Raw genomic sequence first — 26221 nt, forward strand, 5'->3', positions numbered from 1 at the left:
ACATTCCAGACTGGAATTTATTTTAAAATGGCCCAGTAAATTCACTGGGATGTATGGTATTATGAATAAATGCACCTTGGACTGTCTCACATGTGGCTGTCCCGAGAATGCCACCTCCTTTCTCTCCTGCTCCAGGATAGTATAAAGAGGGTGGAGAAGTTTAAGACAATGTCTTGAGCGCTGAAGCCCAGGAACCAATATGCACTATTGCAAAAGAGCAATAGCAAAAGAGCTATGTTTTCTTTTTTTTTTTTAAATATTTTATTTGTTTATTTGAGAGAGATTGAGAGCATGAGGAGGGGCAGAGGGAGAAGGAGAAGTAGACTCTGCTGAGCAGGGAGCCGAACTCGGGATTAGATCCCAGGACCTGGGATCATGACCTGAGCTGAAGGGAGATGCTTAACCGACTGAGCCACCCACCTGCCCCTAGAGCTACTCCTGCAACTATTTTCCAAACTAAATACAGATTCCAGTTATTACATCTGTTAATCTCCCTAAAGAGTCAGTCTGCCCCTTGGGAAACAGCAGCAGGGGTCAAATTCTAGTTAGCATGTTCTCCTTTTCCCCATGTGGGGTCTATCAGCCAGCTTGGCCCTGCCCTACTCATCTGCGTTCAGAGACGTCAGACCGAGTGCCTGATCCTTGCTCAGATATTAGCTAAAATAGTGACTGTGAGAGATTGCAGGTAAGGGCATTTTCAACTTATTAGGAGGCACTGGAGAATGAACACCCTCTGAGACTCTAAAGAAATAGGATTTCTGGCTTATTAGCATATGCTCCTGCGTGAAACTCTCAAGTGAGAGTTTGTCTGGGGGTCCTCGAAAAGGACCACCTAAGGCCTGGAGAGTTCTGGGTAAAGTTCGATGCTGGTGACCATGATCACCAGAAAGAGAACTGGTTTTAATCTTTAGTCAGCAGGTAGACTGATAAGGAAGCAGGAAGTATCGTACAATTCAGGCATTGAGAGGCTAAGGATATGATCGAAGAGCTGTGGGCTTAAAGATTTGCTAGGAATATGTCAGGTGAGGAAGCAGAACAAGGGTCTCCAAGCTGGAAGGACCCATTGGATGGCAAAGAGCATGGGGCAGGGGTCTGGATGTGTGTGTGTGTGTGTGTGTGTGTGTGTGTGTGTGTGTGGTGCATATGGCAGCAGTGTTGGGGGGTGGGTACTAGGAAATGGATGTGTGCTTGAGGAACAGGGTCGAACCGATGAGGTTGGGAGATGGGTTGGCAGGAGGCAGACTGGAAAATTAAAACATACTTTTTGGCAATACCATGGGTGTTGAGAATGTGAATATTTGGTCAAGCAAGAAGGTCAGTGGTTGTGAGTCACTTTCTTGATTAAAACAAATCTGTCCGGGCTTCTCGTTGTCCATAGGATAAACAACCTGGTTTCAATTCAAGTCCCTTTACCTGAGGCCCCTTTACTTATCTCCACTCTATCCTGTTCAGCTCCACTCAGCTCACCCCTTGCTCCCACCTCACTATCCTCGGGCTCTAAACTCATGGCACACGCCAGGCTCCCTGATGAAATGCCCTTAGCATTTATACAACAGACACAACAATAGCATGGGTATGAGTATACCTGATGCATTCGGAGGAACCCACCGTGCTATAGGGAAAATTGAAAGAAACAACTAATTCATCCTGGAGAGCCCTACACGCGTCTCTATCCAACCCCCCTCTGCCGATCTACAGCTCTTTGTACCTTAAGATAAATTGTGCAGAACTATTAGGTACAGAAATTAGCTGGTGGTTAGCTAAATCCAGTTGTTCCTCAGGTCACTGATTCTCCGTTACTGTTAGAGCCTGGGGAGGCTTTACCTCAACCTCCTAATACATTTGATTATCCTAAGTCTGATACTAATAATATACTAATATGACCACAGATATGTATACAAATAAGCTCTTTTTAAAATATTTTATTTATTTAACAGAGAGAGAGAGAGAGAGAGAGAGAGAGAGGGAGGGAGAGCAGAAGCAGGGGGAGTGACAGAGGGAGAGGGAGAAGCAGGCTCTCCACTGAGCAGGGAACCTATGTGGGGCTCAAGATCAGGACCCTGGAATCATGACCTCAGCTGAAGGCAGATGCTTAATCGACTGAGCCACGCAGGTGCTCGAATAAGCTCTTAACGTACGTGATTATCATGATATCCTAAGACTTATTTGCCTCCGACAGTTGAATCTCTGCAATGCCGGTGTCATACGGTGTGGCATGATTTGAGTTCCTGGTCGTGACATGATTCGATTTCCAGAATCTCAGAACAGAACTGAGCCTCGTCCCATGTTAGAGACTGAATCGCGTTCCCCCAAGAGATAAGTGGAGCTCTACCATCTGGAACCTGTGAACGTGAGATGATTTGGGAATAGGAGATGAAATTACTGAAGACGAGGTCACAGTGGGGTAGACTGGCCCCTGATCCAATATACACCGTGTCCTTGTTTCTTTGTTTTTTGTTTTTAATTTTAATTTTTTTTTATTTTTTAATTTTTTTATTTTTTAAAAAGATTTAATTTATTTATTCATGATAGTCACAGAGAGAGAGAGAGGCAGAGACAGGCAGAGGGAGAAGCAGGCTCCATGCACCGGGAGCCCGACGTGGGACTCGATCCCGGGTCTCCAGGATCGCGCCCTGGGCCAAAGGCAGGCACCAAACCGCTGCGCCACCCAGGGATCCCATGTTTTTAATTTTTAAAAAGATTTTATTTATCCATGAGAGACACAGAGAGATGCAGAGAGGCAGAGACCCAGGCAGAGGGAGAAGCAGGCTCCATGCAGGGAGCCTGACGTGGGACCCGATCCCTGGTCTCCAGGGCCAAAGGTGGTGCTAAACCACTGAGCCCCCGGGGTGTCCCCATGTCCTTGGGAGAGGAAGAGAAGAAGAGGCCCACAGGAAAGGCGGCAGGTGAAGGCCCATGTGAGGAGGAGGCAGAGACTGGGGAGATGGGCCACATGCCACGGGATGCCCAGGGGCTCCCAGAAGCTGGAAGAGAAAGGAAGGATTCTTCTAGAGCCTCTAGAGAGAGAAATCAAGCTCCCTCCTGACACCTTGATTTCAAGCGTCTAGGTTCTAGAACTAGAACCTAGTTCTAGTGGGAGGATCAATTTCTGTTGTTTTAAGACATCCAGGGGCGCAGTAGTTGGTTGCCGCAGTGCTAGGAAACGAATGCACCGGTGAGTCACATGTTATTATGCCAAGCATCACGCCGTTGGGCCATGATTCGCTCATGGCTGGGTTCCAAGTTGGCTGGGGACACAGCCACTCACCCTGTCTCAGCTCACAAGCTGGTCCCCAGACTGGCTCCCCTGAGGCGCTGTCACACAGCGGAGCCACCTCCCTCCTACAGTGGGGGCGAGGCTGGTGTGCAGGAGAGCTCCCACCCTGCTACCTGCACCGCAGCGCCTGTTCTGGGGGCGGGGGGGAGGGGGCGGCAAGGGTGGTCATGGTGCCTTGATGGAAATCACAGGTGCCCCCAGAGGACGCCTGCGGGTTTGGAGGGTCTGTAAGATGCCCACGAGGTGCCCTAGAGCTTCAGCGTCTAGGATGGGTCACTGCCCTCGGGCTGCTTGGTTTCTGTTCTGTATGGAAATAGTCAAGAGACCCCACTGGTTCTGGCAGTATCCAGCATTATTATTATTATTATTATTATTAATTATTTTATTTTTAAGATTTTATTGATTTATTCATGAGAGACACACAGAGAGAGGGAGGCAGAGACACGGGCAGAGGGAGAAGCAGGCTCCCTGCAGGGACCCTGATGTGGGACTCGATCCCAGGACTCCAGGGTCATGCCCTGGGTTGAAGGCAGGTGCTCAACTGCTGAGCCACTTGGGGGCCCCAACCCGCCTGCACTCTGCTGCCACTTACAGCTGCCACTGTATACCGATGACCCGGGTACAGTTAGAACAGATGCTTTGTAGCCCCAAAACGTTGGGTCCCCCTCACTGCGAGGAGATGGGTGCTAGTCCCCGTGGATAACTCACCTGTGACATCCCCTCCTGGCCTTGCGAGAGTTGGCGTCACAGGCCAAAGCTGGATTCCCCCCGGGGACACACGCTTGTCGTCGTGCCTTGTGAGGGCTTCCGTCTGGAGATGGGCAGCGCTGCGGCCGGGCACACGTGGGGGATCACGTGTCCCTTGTCCTCGACTGTCCCAGAAAATAGTCATCTTCTCGAGGAAAATAAATATTTCTCCCCAAATTGATCACGTAACGCGGTATTGGGGTCAAGGCGAGTCACTGGATTCCGAATCCATTCCGCTGTCTGCTCTGCCCTGTTCACCAGTTTCATGTTTTTAAGACGATTCTCATGGACTCGTGCTTCTTTCCCAGAGGTCCTGGCCTTGTGTTTTATGACACCAGACGGGGACACTAATCACACCTTAGGGGTTGCCCCCACGGTGCTGGAGCGGAGACTGGTACTGACAGGTGTGGCGGTTACCCTTGCATCTGCTGCCCGGTCGCGACTTGAAGGGGATGCCACGGTCACTGCTCGGAGTGACAGCGAATGGGCTCCGTAAATTTAATTTAGAGGAGTTATAACTGGATCATCCAGAAATCTATTACACAAGCTTCTTGTATTTTTGACAAAGCCCAAGGCAGGCTTCTAGCAAGATCTGTGATGGAAAGCAGGAGCATTTTCTTTACAGCGAGGTACATCATAGGCGACACCTGCCCGCTGGCCCGGCTTCAGCAGCGTCACCAGCGGGACCGCCGCTCTGGTTCCGCATGACACCGGTTAAAAATCATTATTTCGCAGTGAATGTCTGTTATGCCACCCGTGAATCAGAAGTCGGGCTTTGGGCAAAGTCATCTGCAGGCCAGTCCAGACTCGGAATGGTTTATTTGAAATCACGCCTGGGGGCACCCGGGTGGCTCAGCGGTGGAGCGTCTGCCTTGGGCCCAGGGCGTGATCCCGGGGTCCTGGGGTCGAGTCCCGCATCAGGCTCCCCGCAGGGGACACACTGGTCTACACGTGAGGGTATTTTGTCCATAGGATTAACAATTATAGTCAGTTGACTGTGAGTAAAGGAGATTAGCTGCCATAACGGGGGTGGGCCTCACCTAATCAGCTGGAGGCCTTAAGAACAAAACCTGAGGGTTCTGGAAGAAGGAATCCTACCTCAGCACTATAAGCAGAGGACTCCTACCTGGGATTCCAACCAGCCAGCCTGCCCTCTGGATTCTGGCTTTACCACAATCACTAGAACCAATTATTTTATTTTATTTTATTTTTTATTTTTTTAAAGATTTTATTTATTTATTCATAGAGACACAGCTAGAGAGAGAGGCAGAGACACAGGCAGAGGGAGAAGCAGGCTCCATGCAGGGAGCCCGATGTGGGACTCGATCCCGGGTCTCCAGGATCACGCCCCGGGCTGCAGGCGGCGCTAAACCGCTGCGCCACCGGGGCTGCCCGAACCAATTATTTTAAATAAATCTCTCTCTTGCTCCCATTGAAGCTGTTTCTCTAGAGAATCTTGACAGATACAGTCCGAAAACCTTCAAGTCGTGGCTTTTGAGTCTCTCCTGCTTAGAATTTAGGGTCACATAGTGGTTAGTGTCTTCTTCCTCTCTCCTTGCAGGCACACTGACTCTCTGTGTCTAAGTTCCAAGCTCACTGTGACCTCAGGGCCTTTGCACCTCATCTAGAACGAGGGCCCCTTTCATCTTTGCAAGACTCATAACCCTTCAGTTCTCAGCTTCACGGTCGCCTCTGTGGAGAAGTTCCCTCCCCACCGCCAGTTGGAAGCAGCCACCCAGTCACGCTATCACGTCACCCTATTACAGTGATTTACAATCAATCCTCTGCCTAAAAGGTATCATTTGTCCCACATTATTTATTTGCTTATTTTCTTTCTCCTCCCACTAGAATCTAAGTTTCCTGAGAGCAGGGATGTGTCTGTCTCGTTCTCCAGGGAATCCTTAGCATCTGGAATAGTGCCAGGTGCATAGGGGGTAGTCAACATTTGGTAGATGAGCTGATTCCAGAATTTTGATTCCCTTTAAAATCCATATGGTGAGCTCATTATTGAAATAATTTCAGTTAGTTTTGGAAGATTATTATGTGCTGTTGGGTTGTTTTTTTTTTTTCTTTTTTGGCCTGGAACAATTCTTACTAACTACACTCTAAGGTATGTTTTCTCTGATTTGTCTCAAATATGTGCCTTCTTCCTGGCTTCAGAGGGTGCTCCCGGTCCTGATACGCTGGCTCACAGGCAGGGACCTCACATTTACCCTCTGCATCATTCATGACTGAGGAGCTTGCCCTTTTGTCCCATGTGTCATCTTCTAGACCTGAGAATTTTATCTTCCAAATTTCGATTTGTGAACACAAAAGAGATTCATCATTTTCATCATCTTGGCCTTTTTCATGCCTGCCATGTCTTAGTTTAAATTTCAAAATTGGGCAGCCCGGGTGGCTCAGCGGTTTAGCGCCGCCTTCAGCCCAGGGCGTGATCCTGGAGACCCAGGATCAAGTCCCGCGTCGGGATTCTTGCATGGAGCCTGCTTCTCCTTCTGCCTCTCTCTCTCTCTCTCTCTGAGTCTCTCATGAATAAATAAAATCTTAAAAAAAAATAAATTTCAGAACTAAGAAGTGAATTTCTCCTTCTTAGAAGAAATGATTGTCTCACGCTTTAAGGTCAGGGGACTTAAAAAAAAAAATGTTGGAATCATTCCTTTGGTGAAGACACGGCCTACGTTTTCTTTACTTACCCTGTCCCAAGAGATTTTACTTACCATACACCCAGCGGATGGATTAGAAATTAATGGAAAGACCATGCAAATGTGACCCAGGTAGAAAGTTTGTATTCCCTTCCTGGTCCTCTGTAGGTGTGCTGGGTGTGTTTGTGGGGGTCGAGGAGTTTTGCTGGTAGAGAGGGACCGTCAGGCACAAGGATTGTTTAGCTCAGGCTTCACTGAATTCATGGTTTTCAGAGTGACCGAGGACGAGTGAGTGTGACCTAATGATGACTCATAAACCTCTTGTCAAGAGTTCACTTTCTGCACGGGTTCACCCAACCCCTTTCTCAAAAGACACCACAATTATTTCCTCTTCCCTGTGTTCTGGGAGGCCCATCCTGCCATGTCATGGTTGACAAAGAGCAAAATCTCCCCCTGCAATTCTCCTTTCAGCCTCCTCTGCTTCTTTATCCCCCCTTTGTTCAGCAGATCCTGCCTTGGGCCAAATGAAGTCACTGTCCTCCTAAAAATTACCCATCTCCTCATCTACCAGGAATGGAGGTGAACCTGCTGTGGCTCACATGTTCTTGGTGGCGATGCTAAGGCCCCAAATGCCTGCTCACCCTTTTGAAATTTGTTGTGAGTTGTCATAAGCACTGGCTTCCTTTACTCAGGGGACCTGATAGCATTTTCCCTCCACCTGTTGGGCCACACCTGTGAAGCAGGATCATTACCAAGAACCTTACGGCGTAACTTCCTAGAAGACTTCAGTGTCCTGGCCACAGGCTGGCCTTGAGAACTGCTAAAGAGCAGAGAGGTTGGGCTTTTAACTGGACTCTTCATACTTATTTCGTGTACATTTAAATGCTTCCCTGAGAATTGATTAAGAGGAAATGGCTTCCAACGTTAACTGAAGACCAGCAAGGGGGAGTAATAACTAAGGGCCCTGGCACTTAATGCATGGGGAGCGCATTCAGAAAGACGCACACCTCCGGACACGCTGTAAACCTCTGATGTCTAGTTGACTGGCCTGAATCCATTTGTCCATTATCCTGGCCTTCCTCCCTCATTCCGGACAAGGCTCAGAATGTATTCTGAACCTCACTTAACTGCACCCACATTTTTATCAAGCTGTGTGTAAATTAATCCAAAACACGAAGCCAATATCCATCATGCTACTTTAGGAAGGCAGGGAGAGGGGTGTGTGTTTGTGTGTGTGTGTGTGTGGCCAGAGGAGGTTCATGATGGATGAAGGTTCATCCATTGAAGACCCGTCCGTGAGGGGTGACTGCGTCTCTGCAACTTTGGGGGAACCGATGTATATTTCAGTGCTTGGAACTTTCTTCGCTCGAGGTTGAAAATTGCTTCCAAGAGAACCAAGCGGAACAAACCACCAAAGATCACTTTTTAGGATAATTAAAACTATTTTGGATTTTTTATTTATCAATCTGGTTTCTAATATAATTTCAGTTAAATGAAAGACATTCACAAAGAATATTAGGCATACATACATAGTTTCCTTCTTTCATTCTATTTTACATGCTGTTGCTTTTAGAGAGTGAACTTTTGTGTCATTTCACAGGGTGGAATCCTAATTGCCTTTACAGAAAGAACACTTAGCCCAGCTTTTCAGAACCCTGACCTCCGCAGTCCCCGTGCTCACTGAAAAAAATGTAAGAACCCAACCGAACTTAAGAATCAGTAGCATCTGAATGGTTTCTTGGCCTACTCGAGAAGATGTCTTCATAGCCATGTCAGAAGCCAGCAGCTGCTGTTTAAAATAAACTGAGACTTGGAAATATTGCAGACCGTCTGCGTAGACCTGCTCTTAAAGCACATTTCCATCTGGAAAGTAAACTTGTACGTGCACATTGGATATTAATTCCTACATGCTCAGGTATCTTTCCCACCTCTGCCAGTCTTTGCTCCACGGGAGATGCTGCACTTTTTAGCACGGTTTCCCTATTTCCTCGACAATGAATTCTGCATACCACTGGTATCCGGAAAATACCGCTGTGAAAGAAATCTATTCTAAAGTCACCAACATTATCATGCAGGGTATGTGTAGTGTAGGCACAGTGCCGCTAGGCTACGTGAAAAAATCAAATTTGTTTCTCGTGTTGTCTTATGTATAAGCCAGCCCAGTGGTACTGGGGCCATGTGTGAGCCCTGAGTCACATCTGGGTGGGAACTTAGGACTTTGTGCAGGTGAAGTTCTGATTTCTCTGGCCTTTGGCTGGTGCATCTCCCAGGGTTGAAGGTTAGCTCTTGGACAGTCCAGCTGATTAATAATTTAGCAGCTGTACAGCAATGCCTCCTAAGCCTGCACACTCCCGGATGTGGCCACATTGTCTCTATGGTGTGACTTAGAACCACAGGCCAGGAAGTAAGTCTTCCAGTAGGCTCCGTTGACTTGGGCCTTTGTATGTGGGTGTCACAGTGTGCTGAAGTCAAGAGCCAATGGCACCTCCCAGTTGTCCTATTAAGTAGGCAAAACAGCTGTATTTTAAACATGGGGCAAAGAGGGACCAAGATTCAGCGGCTTGACCAAGATCACATAGCAAGTCAGGGAGAGAGAAGGGGTTAGGACTCTCTCCGCTGATTCTCAGGGTCCACTCTCACCACAACATCACTTTAAACATGGCGCCCACTGGTTTTAGCCCAAATCAGCTAGACGCGCTGCTTGTTTCCCCTCTGTTTCAACAGGGGTTGGTTCTACTGCCACTAGTAATTTAGGACCTATTTTTGGCCGGTTAACTGGAATTCCATTTAATAGTAACTGCCGCCTCTCTTTTTCAAAACTGCTTGACAAGATGATGAAGAGGAAACAATATTAAGGGGTTTCAATCAGGTGCTAATTGTTTGGAGGCACAGAGAGACCATTAGTGTTTACACCACACAAGAAAGGAGAGGGAGAAAAAGAGCAAGTGGGAGGAGGGAAGAGAACAGATCCTGTTACAGAAGGAAATAAAAGTTTCTTCTGGACAAATGCTGAACAGAGCGTTTTCATATCTGGTAGCTACTTTGTCTTTAGGTGCTTCCTACGGCTACGTCTGGGTACCCAGCTTTCTGCTGGCATCTGGGGGCTGCTCCAAGGACATTCAGCAATAATATAAGATCTACTCTTTGGCTCATGCCAATTCTTTTTCCTATGCCTCTGAGGCCCTGCTCCTGGTGGTGAAGGATGCTTGTTGAGCAAATGCAGGGTAACAGGAAATTGTCCACTAGAGCCACTCCAAACCCTTCTTCTTAATAAAAACTTCTATAGGACAAGTCTCTCTCTCTTTCTCTCTTTTTGAGCATTGGTTGAGAGTCACAAGGGCAAACATAGCCTTCTGGATTATGAAGGGTCAGAGAAGAATTTGCCAATACAACTTCCCACCTCCCGAGCTACCTTCCTTGTGCTCTAGGGAATCTGTTACTTTGAGTGCTGAGAATGGGACCCGTCTTTGCTTTCAAAGTCCTGCTCCCACCTTCTCAAAACACAGATGCTTGCCTTAACCCAGAGGATGTTTCCTGCACAAACCACCCTAAGTCAAGCCATCAGCTTTCCTTGGAACGTTAGAGCAGTCTCTTGCTTCTAAGAATTTTTCCTTTTGTTTTTGCTTAGTCTGTTCTTATTACTTAAGGAGGCTACCGTCAGCCTCTTTGTACTTGATTGATAATGTATTGGGCTAGAAGAGGTCAAGATTGTGTGGGATGTGATCGACAAAGCAAGATCAGACACTGAGCTTGGGTCACGATGTCATGGCTGTCCAGGCTACAGTGTCCTGAACTTTCAAGGGAGGGAGCTGGAAAAATAAAGAGATGCTTCCTCATCTTCACATAAATTATTTACCATTAAGAATGTACTGGATATGGCCTTCATAGATCCATTTAGGGCTTTTGGTGAAGACTACAATTCCAAAGAGAAGCCGAAGATTTCCAGCGCTCCCTTGGCACTTAACTAAGTTACTTAATACCTCATCCACCTTCTGGTGTCTTGTCCACTGGCTGGACTGTAGCCCCCTTGAAGGGCAGAGACTGTGTCATATCCTGTGTCTTAATGACAGTGACACAGGAGACTCACTGATCCCTGCAGTCATTCCAGGGCCCTAGATTTGCAAATTTAGTGAGAGATGTTTTGAGTTGTACCTTTTTATCTTATGTGGTAGGAGAATGGGAAAAAGAGAGTGAAGAGAGCAGGTGAGGATGTTTTAGTGTCAGGGGCTGTTCTGGATTGTTTTAACCCCTTAATCATTTTGGGAAGAAAGGGAAAGTGCAGAGACAACGCATAAAAAAAAAAAAAATCAAGCGATCACGGGAAATGCAAGAAATAGTAAATTTCCGCCTGGCATTATTTGTTAGGTGTAAAAGTAAGCCCTATAGAAACAGGTTTGAAAAATCTGACATGTTCCTACTAAACATAATGTTTAAAACCTCCTTCTGGTAATTTGGCAATATGTGAAAGAACCCTTAATGGTAGTCCTCTCGGTTAAATAAATCGCCTTGGTTTTGAATATGTCATTTGTAATGTTCTATTGTTCTGTTTAGTCATACCACATACTTTTCATTTAACAATGTATATCATGGAATAATGACCAAGACCTTTTGAAGTTAAGGGTATTCATGATAGTGGCTGAGGTCAGCAACTGTAAAAGGGCATTAAGATTCCCTTTTGTTCTGTTACCTTGACTCTAATGGGAATTCACAGGTTCAGTGTCTCCTCTGGAATGTGTCCTATACTGGTGCAATGTGCCACTGGCAACTCTAGATAACATTTTTCATCACCCAACAAGGTGAGATCCTTCAGTAATTTGGGCATACTGAGAATCTTGAAAAAAAAAAAAAACTAACAAACTAGAACTTCCATTTTATTGAGGCACATTATCCAAAAGATAGCAACAATACCTTTTAACCTCTTCTTACTCCCTTCCAGGAGGAGAAGGAAAAAAGGGATCCTTTTTAATTCCTCAAAATGCTGAAGTCTGAAAAAAACATCTTCGAAGTACTGATTAAGAGCTTCAACTGTAATGATCATAAATGGTGGTCATTCTAGAAATAACTTTTGTGTAATTAAAAAAAATAAATGAAATTATTTTTTGGATGCTCCAATAGGAGCTGTGTCCCATATGTTTGCATACAAAGTCAATTATTTTTAAATAAAAGGAGTTATTTGTTAGGATAAGTTGGTCAAGATTCCGGATTGGATTGAGGTGCGACTAAACACGTGTCCGTCCTCTGAGAAGCAACAATCAGGTATCAGGTTTGTGCTGAACCTCAGGTTCAAATGTATCTACCAAAGAAATCTCTGAATTGTGGCAGTGTGTCTATTTAGGGTGGAACAGTATATGGAGCAGATGATGTGAAATATGGCAGTGTTTTCCATATGATTCAGAGGAAAGCAATGATGATAGTAACCATACTTGGCTTTATTGTGGTATGTCCATTCAGAGGACCTAGTCTGCTAGGGTTTTGTCACAGGGGCTTAAAACTAGAGATTTAAAGCAAAATAAGAAGAGCAACCTAATTAATGCATTCACTAGAAAGTGCCCATACTCTTGCTACAACTAGAAAAGAAACAGAGCAAACAAGGCATAACGTCTAGCTCTAATTCCCCACTGGGGTGCCTACACACAGACAATGTAACCTAACATGTTGCAGGTAAAGCAGAGGAGAAATCTTCTGTAACAGCTGATCACCACTGGATTATAGCTGACAGTCACAGATCATGGCTAGGTCTAAGACTACACACAAGGAACAGTATTAGATGGTAGAATTTGAGGAAAGATAAATCCAACAATCCCAGTATGAAACCACTTCCCTTGGTTCTTAATGCTTCTCTCTGTTGGTTATGTTGTTACACAATGGGTGCCATATGCTCTCTTCCTTCAGCTGCTTCAGGCAGGAACTCTCAGAATTGGCAGAGATTGAGGTCTCTTTGAAAACTGGCAAATGACAGGTTCTCTTTGCCCCTTCCTTTCCTTTTCCAATTTACAGGACACCAAAAGAAATACTGTATGAACACGAACTAGTTACTACGATAGCCCATTAAAAATCGACTATACGCAAAAGGAAGAGAATGCTGGAGGCCATGTGCATCAGCTTTTCTCAAGAAAAAATATCCACATTCTAAGGGCTCTTAAAAATGTAGAAAACTTGCCCTGTTACCATGGGTTTTTAGAACACCTCTAAACACACACAAAATAAGACGGTATTACCTACAAATTGCAACCATTTCTTAAACTCTAAAAGCATTTTTTGTATTATTTTGAGTTGATATAGAAGGGAAACTCAGCTATAAAGAAATATTAAAAAGTATTTTTTGTGGCGATCAGTCTCCAGAATTTTCTGTTGCTTGCCTCCCCCAATTTGTGCTGATATTTTAAGGATGTGCTCAAGAGTATGAAGTAGGGTGCTTCTGTCTCTTTCCCTCCTCCCTAGTGACTAGCTCCTCCCTCTCCCAGAGCCACACAGCCACCCCTCAGATGAGCCATTCCTTTTTGCTCTCATCAATGGTCTCTGTGAAATTGGGGTCGTTGTTCATGATGGCAGCATCCGCGCTCTCTGCTGACTCTGCTCCCTTTGCTTCGTTGGTGTGGTAGGTGCCCTTGTGGCGGAACATGTAGCGGATGAGGAAAACCAAGGTGCAGAGAATGGTGAAAATCACCACAGCAATGACGCCTGGTGGAGACAGAATGACTGGAGATTAAACAGACCTTATAGTCATCATCCCTCCAACACTGCTTTCCCCGCAGAGTACATGGTTCTCTCAAACACCACCCTCCCCCATACAAAAACACAAAACTCCAAAACAATAGCAATAAAAATGGACAAGACTGAAGGGAAATTAGACCAATTCACAATTATATTTGGAGATTTTAATCCTCTTCTCTCAGAAATTGATAGCTAAACAGAAGAGGAGGAAATACTGCTTAATTCATTTTTTATAAGGCCAGCATTATCCTGATACCAAAACCAGACAAACACATTCCAAGAAAACAAAACTACAGAGCAATAGTCCTCTTTAACAAAATTTTAGCAAATCAAGTCGAGCAATGTGTGGAAAAGAATATATTATGATTAAGTGGTGTGAATTCTAGGAACAAAAGATCAGTTTAACATTATAACATTAAAAAAATAAAGTGATGGGGCAGCCCGGGTGGCTCAGTGGTTTAGCGCCACCTTCAGCCCAGAGCCTGATCCTGGGGTCCCAGGATCGAGTCCCGCGACGGGTTCCCTGCATGGAGCCTGCTTCTCCCTCTGCCTGTGTCTCAACGCCCCCCTTTCTCTCTCTCTCCCTGTGTGTCTCATGAATAAATAAATAAAATCTTAAAAAAAAATAAAGTGATGTAATTTACCACATTAAAGAAATACAGGAGAAAAAGCATAGGACAAACTTCAACCTCTATTCATTATAAAGCTTCTCAGAAAGCATGAATAGAAAGGAACTTTCTCAACCTGATAAAGGGCATCTATGAGAAACCTAGAGTTAATATCTTACTCAATATTAATAGAATAAACATATTTTCTCTAAAATATGGAACGATGGAAGAATGTCAACTCTCTTAAAGTACTGGAAGACATGCCCAGTGCAATAAAACAAATAAAATAGAAATAAAAAGTGCAGATTGAGAAGGAAAATTTTTCTTTATTCTCAGGTGACACGATTATCTATGTAGAAAATCCTAAGAAATATGTAAAAAAAAAAGTTTCTAGAACTGACAGTAAATTTAACAAGGTCATAGGATAGAACATCAATATATAAAAATCAATTGTGTTTTTATATACTAGCAAGAAATACTTGGAAAATATTAAAAATAATAAGGTAATAAAAATATTTTTTTAATAAAAATATTTTAAAGTAATAAAATTATACCATTTATAATAAAACAAGCTGAACAGAGTTGCTCAAGGCTGTGTACTCAAAACCATAAAACTGACTGAGAGAAATTAAAGATGTCAACAAATGGATGGATAGACCATATTTAAGAACTGAGGTACCAAAAAAAAAAAAGAACTGAGGTACCCAATATTTTTAGATGACCATTTATATATCTAATGGAATTCCAATGAAAATTCCAGCAAACTTTTTTTTAATAGAAATGTATAAGTTGATTCTAAATTTTATATTGCAATGCAAAGGACCTAGAATAGCCAACATAATTTTGAAAAACAAAAAAGAAGTAACTGGAGAATGTATGTTGCCATCTCTAGACTTAATATATTAAGGTAAAACAATAAAGCAAGCATGATACTGGGTAAAGAAATATGTTATATATTATATACATATCTCCATAAAATAGGATAGAGTCCAGAAAACAGATATACACATATATGGTCCATTGATTTTTGGCAAAAGTGCCAAGGAAATTTGGAAAAATAGTCTTTTTAAGAAATGATCTTGGAATAACTAGATATTCATTTGGGAAATAATGGTTTTGGCCTTTATCCTACGTTATGTACTGGTGCTAATCCAAAGTGATTATAGACTCAGTAACAGAAACCAAAGCTATGAAGTTCTAGAAGAAAACATAGAAAATCTTCACAACTTTGAGCAGGCATATTTTTAAGATAAAATTTTTTAAAAAATCACAAACTATAAAAAGATTTGAAAAATTGGACTTGATCAAAATTTAAATCTCTTGCTTTAAAAAAAACACCACTAAGAAAATGAAAAGGCATGTCACAGGCTGGGAGAAAATATTTATAATACATATGTCTGAAAAGGACTACTTAGATTATAAAAAACCGTTATAACTCAAAAGAAATCAAACAATCCAGTTAAAATAGGGTGAAAGAGTTTGAAACAGGCACTTCACAAAAGATCTGCAGAAGGCAACAAGCGCATGAAAGGATGCTCAAAAGGTTAGTCATCAGATAATTGCACATTAAAACCACAATGAGGCACCACTACTCATCCATAGAGCGGCTAAAATTAACAAGACTGAAAATACCAAATGCTGAAAAGATTGTGGAGCAAACCTGATCTCTTAGATATTAATTATGAGGATATAAAGTGGTTCAACCATTTCAGAAACCTGCATGGCAATTTCTTACGAAGTTTAATATCCATTTTTTTTTTCTGGAACACCCAGCAACTGCACTCCTAGGGATTACCAAAAAGAAATGAAAACTTAGTTCACATAAGACTTCAACAAGAATATTCATAGCAGCTTTATTCAAAATAGCTCAGATCTGGAAACAAACTAAACAGCAACAGGCAAGTATATAAAACAAATCATAGTACGTTCATACAAAAGAATACAAGTCGGCAATAAAAACACACTATTGATGCACGCAGCAATGTGGATAGATCTCAGAAACACTATGTTGAGCAAAAGAAGGAAGTCACAACAGATGACATCTATATGATTCCATTTATATGACATTCTAAAAGAAATAAAAGTAATCTGCATGGCAAAGAGCCAATCTGAGGTTGCCTTGGTTGGGAATGGAGTGGGGGGAAAGGATGGATTCTCAAAGGACACAGAGCTTTCTGTGGATGGAAATGTTCTATATCTTGATTGTGGTGGTGGTTATGGGTGTGTCATTGACCCGTTCCATTTGAGTAAGTGCATATTATACTTCAATAAAGTTGACCTTAAAAAAGCAAAAAAACAAAAACAAAAACAAAAACAAAAAAAACCCAAAAAACCCAAAAACAAAGAAACAAAAAATCCCCAAAAAACAATGAGGATAGGGACCTTGATAAGATTATGCCAGAACTTTGGACAATGTGATTTAAGCAGCATTTTGAATGTAATCTAGTTTTATAGTCACATATATTTCTTAGATATGGGATTTTTCTAGGGATTTTTCAATCCCTAGGTGTTCCAGAAAGTGGATATTAAACTTTGTAAGAAATTGCCATGCAGGTTTCTCCACGTGGAAAAGAAACATACTGGCTAAGCCAAGGGGATGGGCTAGGTTTAAAGTCCTTGATATGTTTATGATATTGGCTACACTCAGACATTCAGGAAACATCTTTATAAACTAAGAGAGAAGGTGCAGGCAGAGAAGAAGGCAGTGGGCAACAGGGCTCTCAATACTGACCCAGATAGGAGGGACTGTGTTAGGAGAGTTAAATCATTCTGCAGCCGTCCATGGTGAGAAAGAAGGTGGGACTATCTTAGATACTCTGGCTTATTAATTTTCTGATGAGTTTTATTAAGACAACTGAAACCAGACCGGCATAAGCTATCCTGAGCCATTTGGGAGGTGAGGGAATCAGAACGAAAAAGAGAGGTGATGTCCTACCTGCCTGCTCTGGTGCTGGCTAGCTTAGCACCGCCTCTTTTTTATAGTTCAGCATTAATAAGCAGCCAAATTGCATGCATCACAGTGCATTCTCCACATCCATATGCCACAATCTTAAGTCATACTTAAATAGCAAAATGAATCAAGTAAAAATCTAGATGACTGGTTTTTTTTTTTAGACTATGATTTTATTGAAAATTATTACTTTCCACGGGTAAGTAGCTACAAGAAAGCCTGTTCTATACATCACCCACCTCCAATGATAGCCGAGTTTCTGTTGACTCCATTTCTTATAGCTTGGCCTTGCCCTGGATTATATGGAAAATCAGCACTGGCTGCAGAGGAAGAAATGAAAAAGTCAAGTGTAAGAGTCAAGGACACCATCAATCCCCCAGAATGTGATGTGTATTTTTTTTTTTTTTAAGTAGGCTCCACACCCAACATGGGGCTTGAACTCACAATCCTTAGACCAAGAGTGAGATGCTCTACTGACTGAGTCTGCCAGGCACCCTGACGCATATTTCTTCATACAACTCTTCAAACACTTCCTGTTTTCCCAGATAAGATCTCCGTTTCAGACAGACCCGTCTTATTATTGTTTCCACAAGATCACAGCACCTCCACCCCCAGTTTTGGCTGTTCTCCCTGACATGAGGCCCAGAGAAGCACTATAAATCCTTTGGAGGAATATTAGAGAATCTTAGAACAATCTGAACCAGCCTACTCCAGCTCCACTGACAGGCAGGCTTATGTGCTAGAATATTTTTTCTTATGTTTGGCTGAAATCTGCCTCCTATTCACTTTTATCCCATGCACAATTGGCAACATTGACTATTTTTTCAGGGTTTTTTTTAATAGCTTATAGCATTAGCTTAAAAAGTAATCATTTCTTTAAGTTAATATTTTACATGGCTCTAATAAAACATAGTACATGTCAGGCATTTGTAAGGAGTAAAATTTCCTAAGAGTTGAGAATAATATAAACTGCCTAAGGAGATGTCTATTTCCTTCCCTATTCTAAAAAAAAAAATAAGAACCAGTTGTATTAAAGTTCAATCTTCTCTAAGATTGATTTCAAGTAGATAAAAGCCAAATAGATCCTGAAGTCTTTCTATAGGTCAGCAGAGTATCTGTCATCATCCACACAAGCCAATTCAGCTTCAAAAATGATTTCACATTCGTTGGACTTCTGTTTTAGAAGTTAAGGTTTAAGGCAAATATTTCAACAGAAGCAGCTTCTCCTTCAGCAGATTACCTTAGTCTAGTCAGAGCCATGGTCACTGGATGGCATCAATTAGATATTTTAAAAAATTTTAAAGCAGTTGTTTGGCACAATTCAACATGTACACACTGAGGAAACAGGTTTGTGTTACATTCAAGGCCAAGCTCACTGAGGGCTTGGGTTTTCCAAGGCTCATCCTTAAGCTCTAGATTTCCAAGGATTCTCAGACAATGATAAAAAGTAGGTAGAGCCTTTCCTCTCCTTTTCCCTAGGAAATAGGGCAACCAAACAGAGAGACCAGATTCTACTAGCAAATGCGATTTAACTCTCTTTGACTCGATATTCTTACTGAAGACCAGGAAAATTATACTTTTCTGGACGTATCATGTTCCAAATCAGCTTGGCCATCGGTGCCCTTCAGACGTGTCGATTTGAGTAAAACAGACACTAAGAAAGATACAAATGAAAGAGAACTTAACTCTGAACCCTCGGGAGTTTTCATATTACCCTAACTCCTTAACTGGTGAATATGGAAGAGACCTTTTGGTATTACGTGCTTATTTTAACTGGTCCAATCCTAAATCTAGGGAGACAGGGAAAGGGGCAGAACCAGTGTAAAGTACAGTGCAATCAGTGCCCTTGCCCTGCCCTTCAGGACTTTCTGGGGTAGACAGCATGGACCAGTATTCAAATTCCCAAGTATCAGCCCAAGAATGCAATGATCTTGCATGTACAGGCTCATCACCTGACGCTAAGAGGGATCATAAAATTATCTTGAGTGAATAAAAATGGCTTACGTAAAACAAATAATGTTTTTTAGAAACCTTGGTTTCTTCTTTAAGCCTGAGTTTTCTCTTGAGAGAAGTAGATGTGACAAATAAATTTATTCAGGCATTTGACGCGTCTTTCCTGAATGCCTACTATAGGTCAGGTACCATTCTAAGTGCTGGGGATACACAGTAAACAATAAAAATGATGGAAATTGTTATTAATGAGAACGTCCCATGCCCCATTGAAGAGTTTGGTTTACATAGTCAAAACACTCATCTGAGGCATGGATGTGGTTACAGCTATGACCCTATATATTTACAGTAAATTGCCTAAAATTGCTTTGTAGTTGCCGCGTTGTAACTCATACACTCATAGGGCACAGTAAGATCTGGTTATCAATGCAATAATTCCCTGACATAAACCATCCTTCTGAGATGTAATCACCCTTCTCTGGACATGATTTAGTCCACGTCCTTCTAGAAAGTCATCAAGCTTATAAGTGGCCTCACTGGGACTGGAAATCAGGCAGGATTAATTCGAGTCAACCGTCTTCCCTGTCCTTCCTTTGAGGGCTGGGAAGAGACAGCCAGGTGAGGAAGTCCCAGGGTTCAGACAGTTTAGCTCGGGCAGGTCCTATGGGAGGAGGGGCCTTTTTTAGGGGCTAGGGGAGAGAAATCTGTTTTGCCTTGGATATACTCAGTTTGAGGTGCCTATGGGACACCCAGATGGAGATATCTTCTGGACACTTGATATTTTATGAGGGGCTCATATTTCTCATCTCCTTTTGATAACCACAGAAACCTCCTCACCACTTTTAAATAATAAGAACCTTCAGAATATATTAAGCACGGAGACGTAAAATTACAGCGGCAATTTTGCTATTATTCCATTGTGTGATATTCATCATACTATGAAACGGTTTGCTTTTCTACTCCGGGTGATGTGGATGGTAAAAGGTGGTGCAGTTTCTCTCTGCTTCAAAACCTACTTTATGGCTTTGCATCCTGGGCCACAAAACTTGAGAGAAACACAGGTATTTAGAGATACTGATATGCTTCTCTCTGGTTCCCTCAAAGTTATTGACATAAACGGTAGGGGCAGGTGTGGGTATGACCTGAGATGACCCAAGGTGAACAAGAGCTAGAAGAGAACATTGAAAAATATCCCAGGATTGCCTTTGGTATAAAATCTGAACTCCTTGGTAGGGGGGGGAGAGAGAGGCCACCCTTGAGCTGAATTTCTCTCCTGCTTCTTCCCTACCAGGACCACTTTTCCAACGCGACATTCTAGATGCTTCAGGTCGACATGTCCTTGCTCGTCCATATGGCCCTCTCACATCTGGCTTGCCTTTCCTCTCTTTGTCTACCAAATCTTGCCTTTTTCCTTAAATCTAAAACTATTCTCAGCCACTTCAGTTACATGTCCGGCACTCTTTAGGGGTGATCAATCTTAGTTCTCGTCACTCCTTACAAGGTAGCCATCCTCTTAAAGGCAGGGGCCAAACTTAATTATGTTTGCGGTCCCAATGACAAATAGTATAGACAAGTAGCAACTGCAAATGAGGTATCTGTTAAAATAAAATCTGTCCATTAAGAGAGGTATGTATATAAATGTTCTGTAGCCTCTCCTAATACTAAAGTGTCCTGGGCAGGTGTAAATTTGGAAGTCAGCTGCCTAAAGTCAACTCAACTCAACTCAACCCTTAAAGCAAGGCAGCATGCTTATTCTTCCCAATAAAGGAAATTAGCACATTGAATATAGAAATTCACTAGTGGTTTCTGTGTCCACTGGTCTTTGGTTGTCATCAGAAAATGACCAGTGGAAAACCCTCAGGTACAATGGAAGTCCTTATGAAATTCAAGGGCAGGGTTCTGTTTCTCGCATGAGCATCCTTATTTTCATGGCTTAATTTACACCTTAAGCTTGGTTGTCCTAATGCATGTGAGTCCTTACTCCCTTGAGGCAGATCTGTTTTATTCTGGCAAGCACAGCATGTGCTATTTTGATAGATTTGAAATGATTTCATTTTAATTTTCCTTTCCCCCAGGGTACTGGCATCCTCTGGGAAGCACAGGAAACATAGGGAAACACGGAAATTAGGAGACTGAAGCACAAAGCTCATCCGTGACACATGCTCCACTTTGGTCCATCCCACCCCCAGTGTGCTGGGAGAGCTGAGCAGTTTTAGGGGTGCTGCACTATCAAGGAACCTATATTTTGGGAAATGTCATGAGTAGGTCAAAACAGACTGGCTGGCTCAGTTGATAGAGCATGTGACTCTTGATTTTGGGGTCATGAGTTTTGAGTCCCATGTTGGCCATGGAGCCTACTTAAAAAGACAGAAAACAACAAAACAAAAATTATACACGTCCAGTAAAGTGATCAGATCTTAGAACCGGGTAAGTAAAAATATGCTTTCGTCCCCTCCCCAAAGAATAGAAAGCATGGATGTTTTAGTCTGTTTCTAAAGGTGTTTGCCCTTCCCTTTGCTGCACTCTTACAAGGACTTACCGGGGAAGCAAACGACAACAGTGTAATCAGCACCTCCTAATCTGATCACTGTGCAGGGCTGAGCATGGTGCCTGCCCTTCCCTTGCGGCAGAGACAAGCAAGGCTCTTGAGCGCCAGGAGCAAGTTGTGAACCCCGCCTGCGGGGGCGGGGGGGGGGGGGGGGTGGGCGGCAAGGGACATCACACAAGGGCTCCGGTCACCATGTAGGTTGTTTATATGTGATGAGTAGTAAAGCTGTCAATCCTAGGATTATAAAATCAGTCATCACTTGGATAACTCTTCCTTCACGTATAAAACTCATTAGGGCCCAGATGAGCGAGTGGTTGATAGAATCAACCTGGAAGTGTTTTCCTTCCATTGAGGAGTACAAAACATAAACTTACCTGAAATTCAAATTTCAGGAACTAGCTATTTAGGGAATATAATAACAGCACTTCTTACAAGTCAGGCCCTGTTTAAGTCCTTTTCACGTATTAACTCAGGTCATCTTCGTGTTGGACCCTGAGAGGTGGGCGTATTCATCCCATTTTGGAAGGGTGAAAGCTTGTCTGAGGTCCCATGACCAGTTAAGTGGTACAGGCAGGGTTCGAACCCAGGAAACTGGCTCCTGAAATGATGTACAAAGCACCAGGCTGAACTGTTCCCGATGTTAGGAGCAGGCCTACGGACAGTGGTTCCCCGTAACTGTACATGGTCCACATTGGCTCTATCACATCATCAACACAACTGCATGGTCTTAAGGCAATGAACTAATTTAGCCCAGTTGTTTTCACTGTGGCTGGTGGCCTGCCTGGGGGAGCCAAGGGTATATAAAGGCTTCTGACTACGCTTGTATGGGTTCAAAAGCTGAGCATCAGAGACCTTTCATCTGACAAAGGATAATTCCACATGGTGACAATAGCAGCCAACCAATGGGGTAACCTGTGAACCAACATTGTAGGACAACAGAAGACCAAATATTCCCTCGGTTCTGGATCTGAGTCCCTCATGGGCCCAGACAGCACAGAGAGAATGCTTATCACCACCACGGTAACACTTGCGAAATCGTGAAATCATGAAGAGCACTAATCGTACTTTAAAACATCACTATCGGGGATCCCTGCGTGGCTCAGCGGTTTAGTGCCTGCCTTCGGCCCAGGGCGTGATCCTGGGGTCCCCGGATCGAGTCCCATGTCGGCTCCCTGCAGGGGGCCTGCTTCTCCCTCTGCCCATGTCTCTGCCCCTCTCTCTGTGTCTCTCATGAATAAATAAATAAAATCTTCCAAAAAAAAGGAACATCACTGTCAGAATATAATTTCTGATTGCGTTTATAGAATGTGAAAAATTAATAGAAGAAGTTTCCAGGCAGGTGCTTAAGCACAAATGAATGATTTAGAAGACAGTTCTACGTACGGACTATTAAAGGGAGATTTGAATTCTTTAGCCTCAACCTTCTTCCCTGTCCCATTGTGCAGGCACGGAGAGGACCAAGTAAGTAAAGCATATTTTTTTTTTTCCTTTTAAACTACACAAGATAAATAGCTGCGGTTCTTATTTACTAAGTTTCGAAATATGTAAAATTGTAGACTTTAGGCTCAGAAACCAATTGCAAATAAAACACACATTTAAATGCATATAAAAATAAATCGAGATTATCTAACAGAAAACCCCCCAAATGAAAGGCACGAAAAGCTTCAGGTTGTCATAGATCAGGGACAAAAAAATTAGATAGTAGCGGACATCTCCTAGAGAAAAAATCGCCATGGAAACCACTTGAGCTTCGGCATCTAAAGTGATAATTTGAGATACTTGAACAAAACGGCTGCTATTAGTTATAATTTAATTTAGATTGCCACGTGATTTTTGCAGCGGGGGCTGGGCCAGATGATGTATATATGTCTTTGTTCTTCCCAGCGTCTTTGTTTCATTTCGCTTTATTCTCTCTTCCAACTTGAGCTCGGTGGCAGAAAATTATTATTTCTTTTCAAATAATTTCTTTTAGCCATTCACTACCGACTGATATTTTAGAAACCCATGAAAGCAAATGGTGGCCGACTAAAATGGTGAAGATATAAGGGGACATTGTTTTATTTTCAGAGACGCCAGGGCTGATCACATTTTCAGGAGGGAGAGATTTCTCAAGGCCACCGGGTTTTTATCCGGGCAAACAGGGTGCGGCACGTATCCACATGAGCCTCAGTCGCATACTTCTACCTCTATACTCACTTCCGTTTTTGCAGAAAGATAACCAAGCCAGAATTTCAATTTCAAGTGGGGACGAGATTATGCATTTTGCCTTCTGACTTAAGAAGCTGAACAAGCCTTATGTTTCCAGCTTCATGAAGGAGGCAGCAAGTGGGCAGCTGCTTGGCCCGGTGTCAGAGATCCACTGACCAAAAGAGGTGAATCAGGTGACAATGCACAGACTATAGGACCTGGTCATCATCTGCTGTATGTCCGATTGTCTAAATAATGCCAACTTTTGCACAGAAGAACCGAATGGGCAATTGCTTAGATTAGATTTCCTCCTTTTTTCTTTTATTCCTTTTCTTTTTCTTTCAGGCCAACTCTGAATCATCTCAATTAATTGCCTTGTTTTATAAATTTATTTTTTATTGGAGTTCAATTTGCCAACATATAGAATAACACCCAGTGCTCATCCCATCAAGCGCCCCCCTCAGTGCCCGTCACCCAGTCACCCCAACCCCCCATTAATTGCCTTTTAGGAAGAAAGGTTTGCTGATATTCCCAGATGGGGCTGACATCACATTCTTTTGTCTGATTAACTACAAATAGGTATGTAGGTATGTGAATTGGAAATAGCCTGTTACCGACTTTGTATTCCATGAAATACAGGTTAGGCGCACGGTATCCACTCTCACCTTGGACAAAGGTGTCTTGTTAGTGCTCAGGTGGGCCAATGGTTTCTTCTATGTTAGTTTACAATGTTTGTGAGTCTGTTGGCAGAGCTGTCGCTGGAGGATGTCAGGGGCACTTGCAGATCAGAGGCTGCGACAGCTTAGGAGGCTAAATCCCAGAGGCCCGCAGCGGGGAGGTGCTGGCCACCTACTCACGAAGCCGCTTCCCGGGGATCTTACCATAGTTTTCAAGCCAAGCCTTGAAAGCCTAGATCGGGGAGCCCCAGAGCCAGGGTGGTGGTGGGGGGACTCGGAGGTGTGGTGCTCCCATCACGATGCACACTGCCATCTACTGCCCCCCGGGCCTGCCTTCACTGCCCACCTCTGCCACTGGGCGATAAGAACCCCCCACCGACATCATCAGGGACGCAGGAGCCTCCCACCTGGGGGAATATCATCCATTTAACCCCCTTTCTGAGGGGATACAGGTTTCCCCAGGGCACTCAGTGGCAGCGGGAACCCCTATGCCCCCATCCCGGGGCTGGCACTTCTATTTAAATTAGGGCTCCAGAGGTTGGGGATGGGGGAAACCGTGCCCTGGGTCACTGGGGGGCTCTCTAAGCTTTTTCTCCTTCCCTCTACTTCATTCTTTAAATTTTTTAAAAATTTTTTATGATTTTATTCATTTATTCATAAAAGACACAGAGAGAGAGAGGCAGAGGCATAGGCAGAGGGAGAAGCAGGCTCCATGCAGGGAGCCCGACGTGTGACTCGATCCCGGGACTCGATCCCGGGACTCGAGGATCACACCCTGGGCCGAAGGCAGGCGCTAAACCACTGAGCCACCCAGGTGTGTCTCCAAATTTTTAAAATTAAATTCAATTTAACTTATATATAGTGTATTATTAGTTTCAGGGGTAGAGCTTAGTTATTCATCAGTTGCCTGTAACACCCAGTGCTCACTGCATCATGTGTCCTCCTTCATGCCCATCCACCAGTTACCCCCCCCCCACCCCCGTCCCCTCCAGCGACCCTCACTTTGTTCCCCAGAGTTAAGATGGGGTGACTGGGTGGCGGGCACTGAGGCGGGTACTTGACGGGATGAGCACTGGGCGTTATTCTGTATGTTGGCAAATTGAACACCAATAAAAAATAAATTTATTATTAAAAAAAAAAAAGAGTCTCCTGCACTTCATTCAGATGTGCCTTGAGGCGACAGCAAACAAACTGGTCCCCGAGTGCTGCGTGCTTTGGTTCAGAGCTTCTAAACGTCAAGGCCTACAAGCCACCTGGGATCCTGTGAAGATGCAGACTCCGACGGAGTCCGTCTGGGGTGGGCCGCCTGGGAGCCTGCATTTCTGGTGGCTGCTTGAGTACATGCCTCCCCTGGAGCGGCAGAGCTTTAGCCGAGACCTTGGACGGTTCGTGTCTCGGGCTGTTCTCACGTCTACGTGTTTACGTTACTGTGGTGTCTGAGAGGGAACTGAAAGGATTCCTTCCGAGAAACTTGGGCTTGCTTGGTTTTGGTTCTTTGGCCAAATCATGTGCTTTCAACGAGTTGCCCTGCTCCGTTTCCTTTAGTTCTCTCCCTTTTGGTGTCATGAAAGCTACAGCAGGAGCTCCGCTTTAATTTCTGAGTTCTATTCTTTGGTATTTTGAATGCAGAGGGGGGAAGGTCTATCACTAGCCAGTATTCAGAGCAGTCTAATAAAAAACAGCCAGAGAGTTAAATAAATGGTGATCTAAGGCATGCCCTTGGGAGACCTTTCTAGGCTAAAAAAAATAACACAAGTTAATTCTCTAAAGCCAGTGTATGGGGGGTGGGGGGGAGAAATACTGTGCTATTGGCACTTGGGTTCTTTTTTTTTTTTTTTTTTTTTAAGATTTTATTTACTTATTCATGAGAGACAGAGACAGAGAGAGATAGACAGGCAGAGACACAGGCAGAGGGAGAAGC

General features: G+C 43.6%; 1 protein-coding gene across 1 annotated transcript in view; it reads right to left on the minus strand.

Moving 5' to 3' along the window:
- Positions 1 to 8088: 8088 nt before the first annotated feature.
- CNTNAP2 (contactin associated protein 2) overlaps positions 8089 to 26221 on the minus strand; it is a 1945511-nt gene continuing 1927378 nt past the window's right edge. The window contains exons 23-24 of the mRNA XM_072762802.1: positions 17178 to 17258; positions 8089 to 13347 (exon numbers count right to left, since the gene is read on the minus strand). Coding sequence (XP_072618903.1) covers positions 13148 to 13347; positions 17178 to 17258 — 281 coding nt within the window. The 3' untranslated portion in view covers positions 8089 to 13147. The remainder of the gene's footprint in view (positions 13348 to 17177; positions 17259 to 26221) is intronic.

Source organism: Vulpes vulpes, chromosome 7, assembly GCF_048418805.1.
Source record: "Vulpes vulpes isolate BD-2025 chromosome 7, VulVul3, whole genome shotgun sequence".
Lineage (NCBI taxonomy): Eukaryota > Metazoa > Chordata > Mammalia > Carnivora > Canidae > Vulpes > Vulpes vulpes.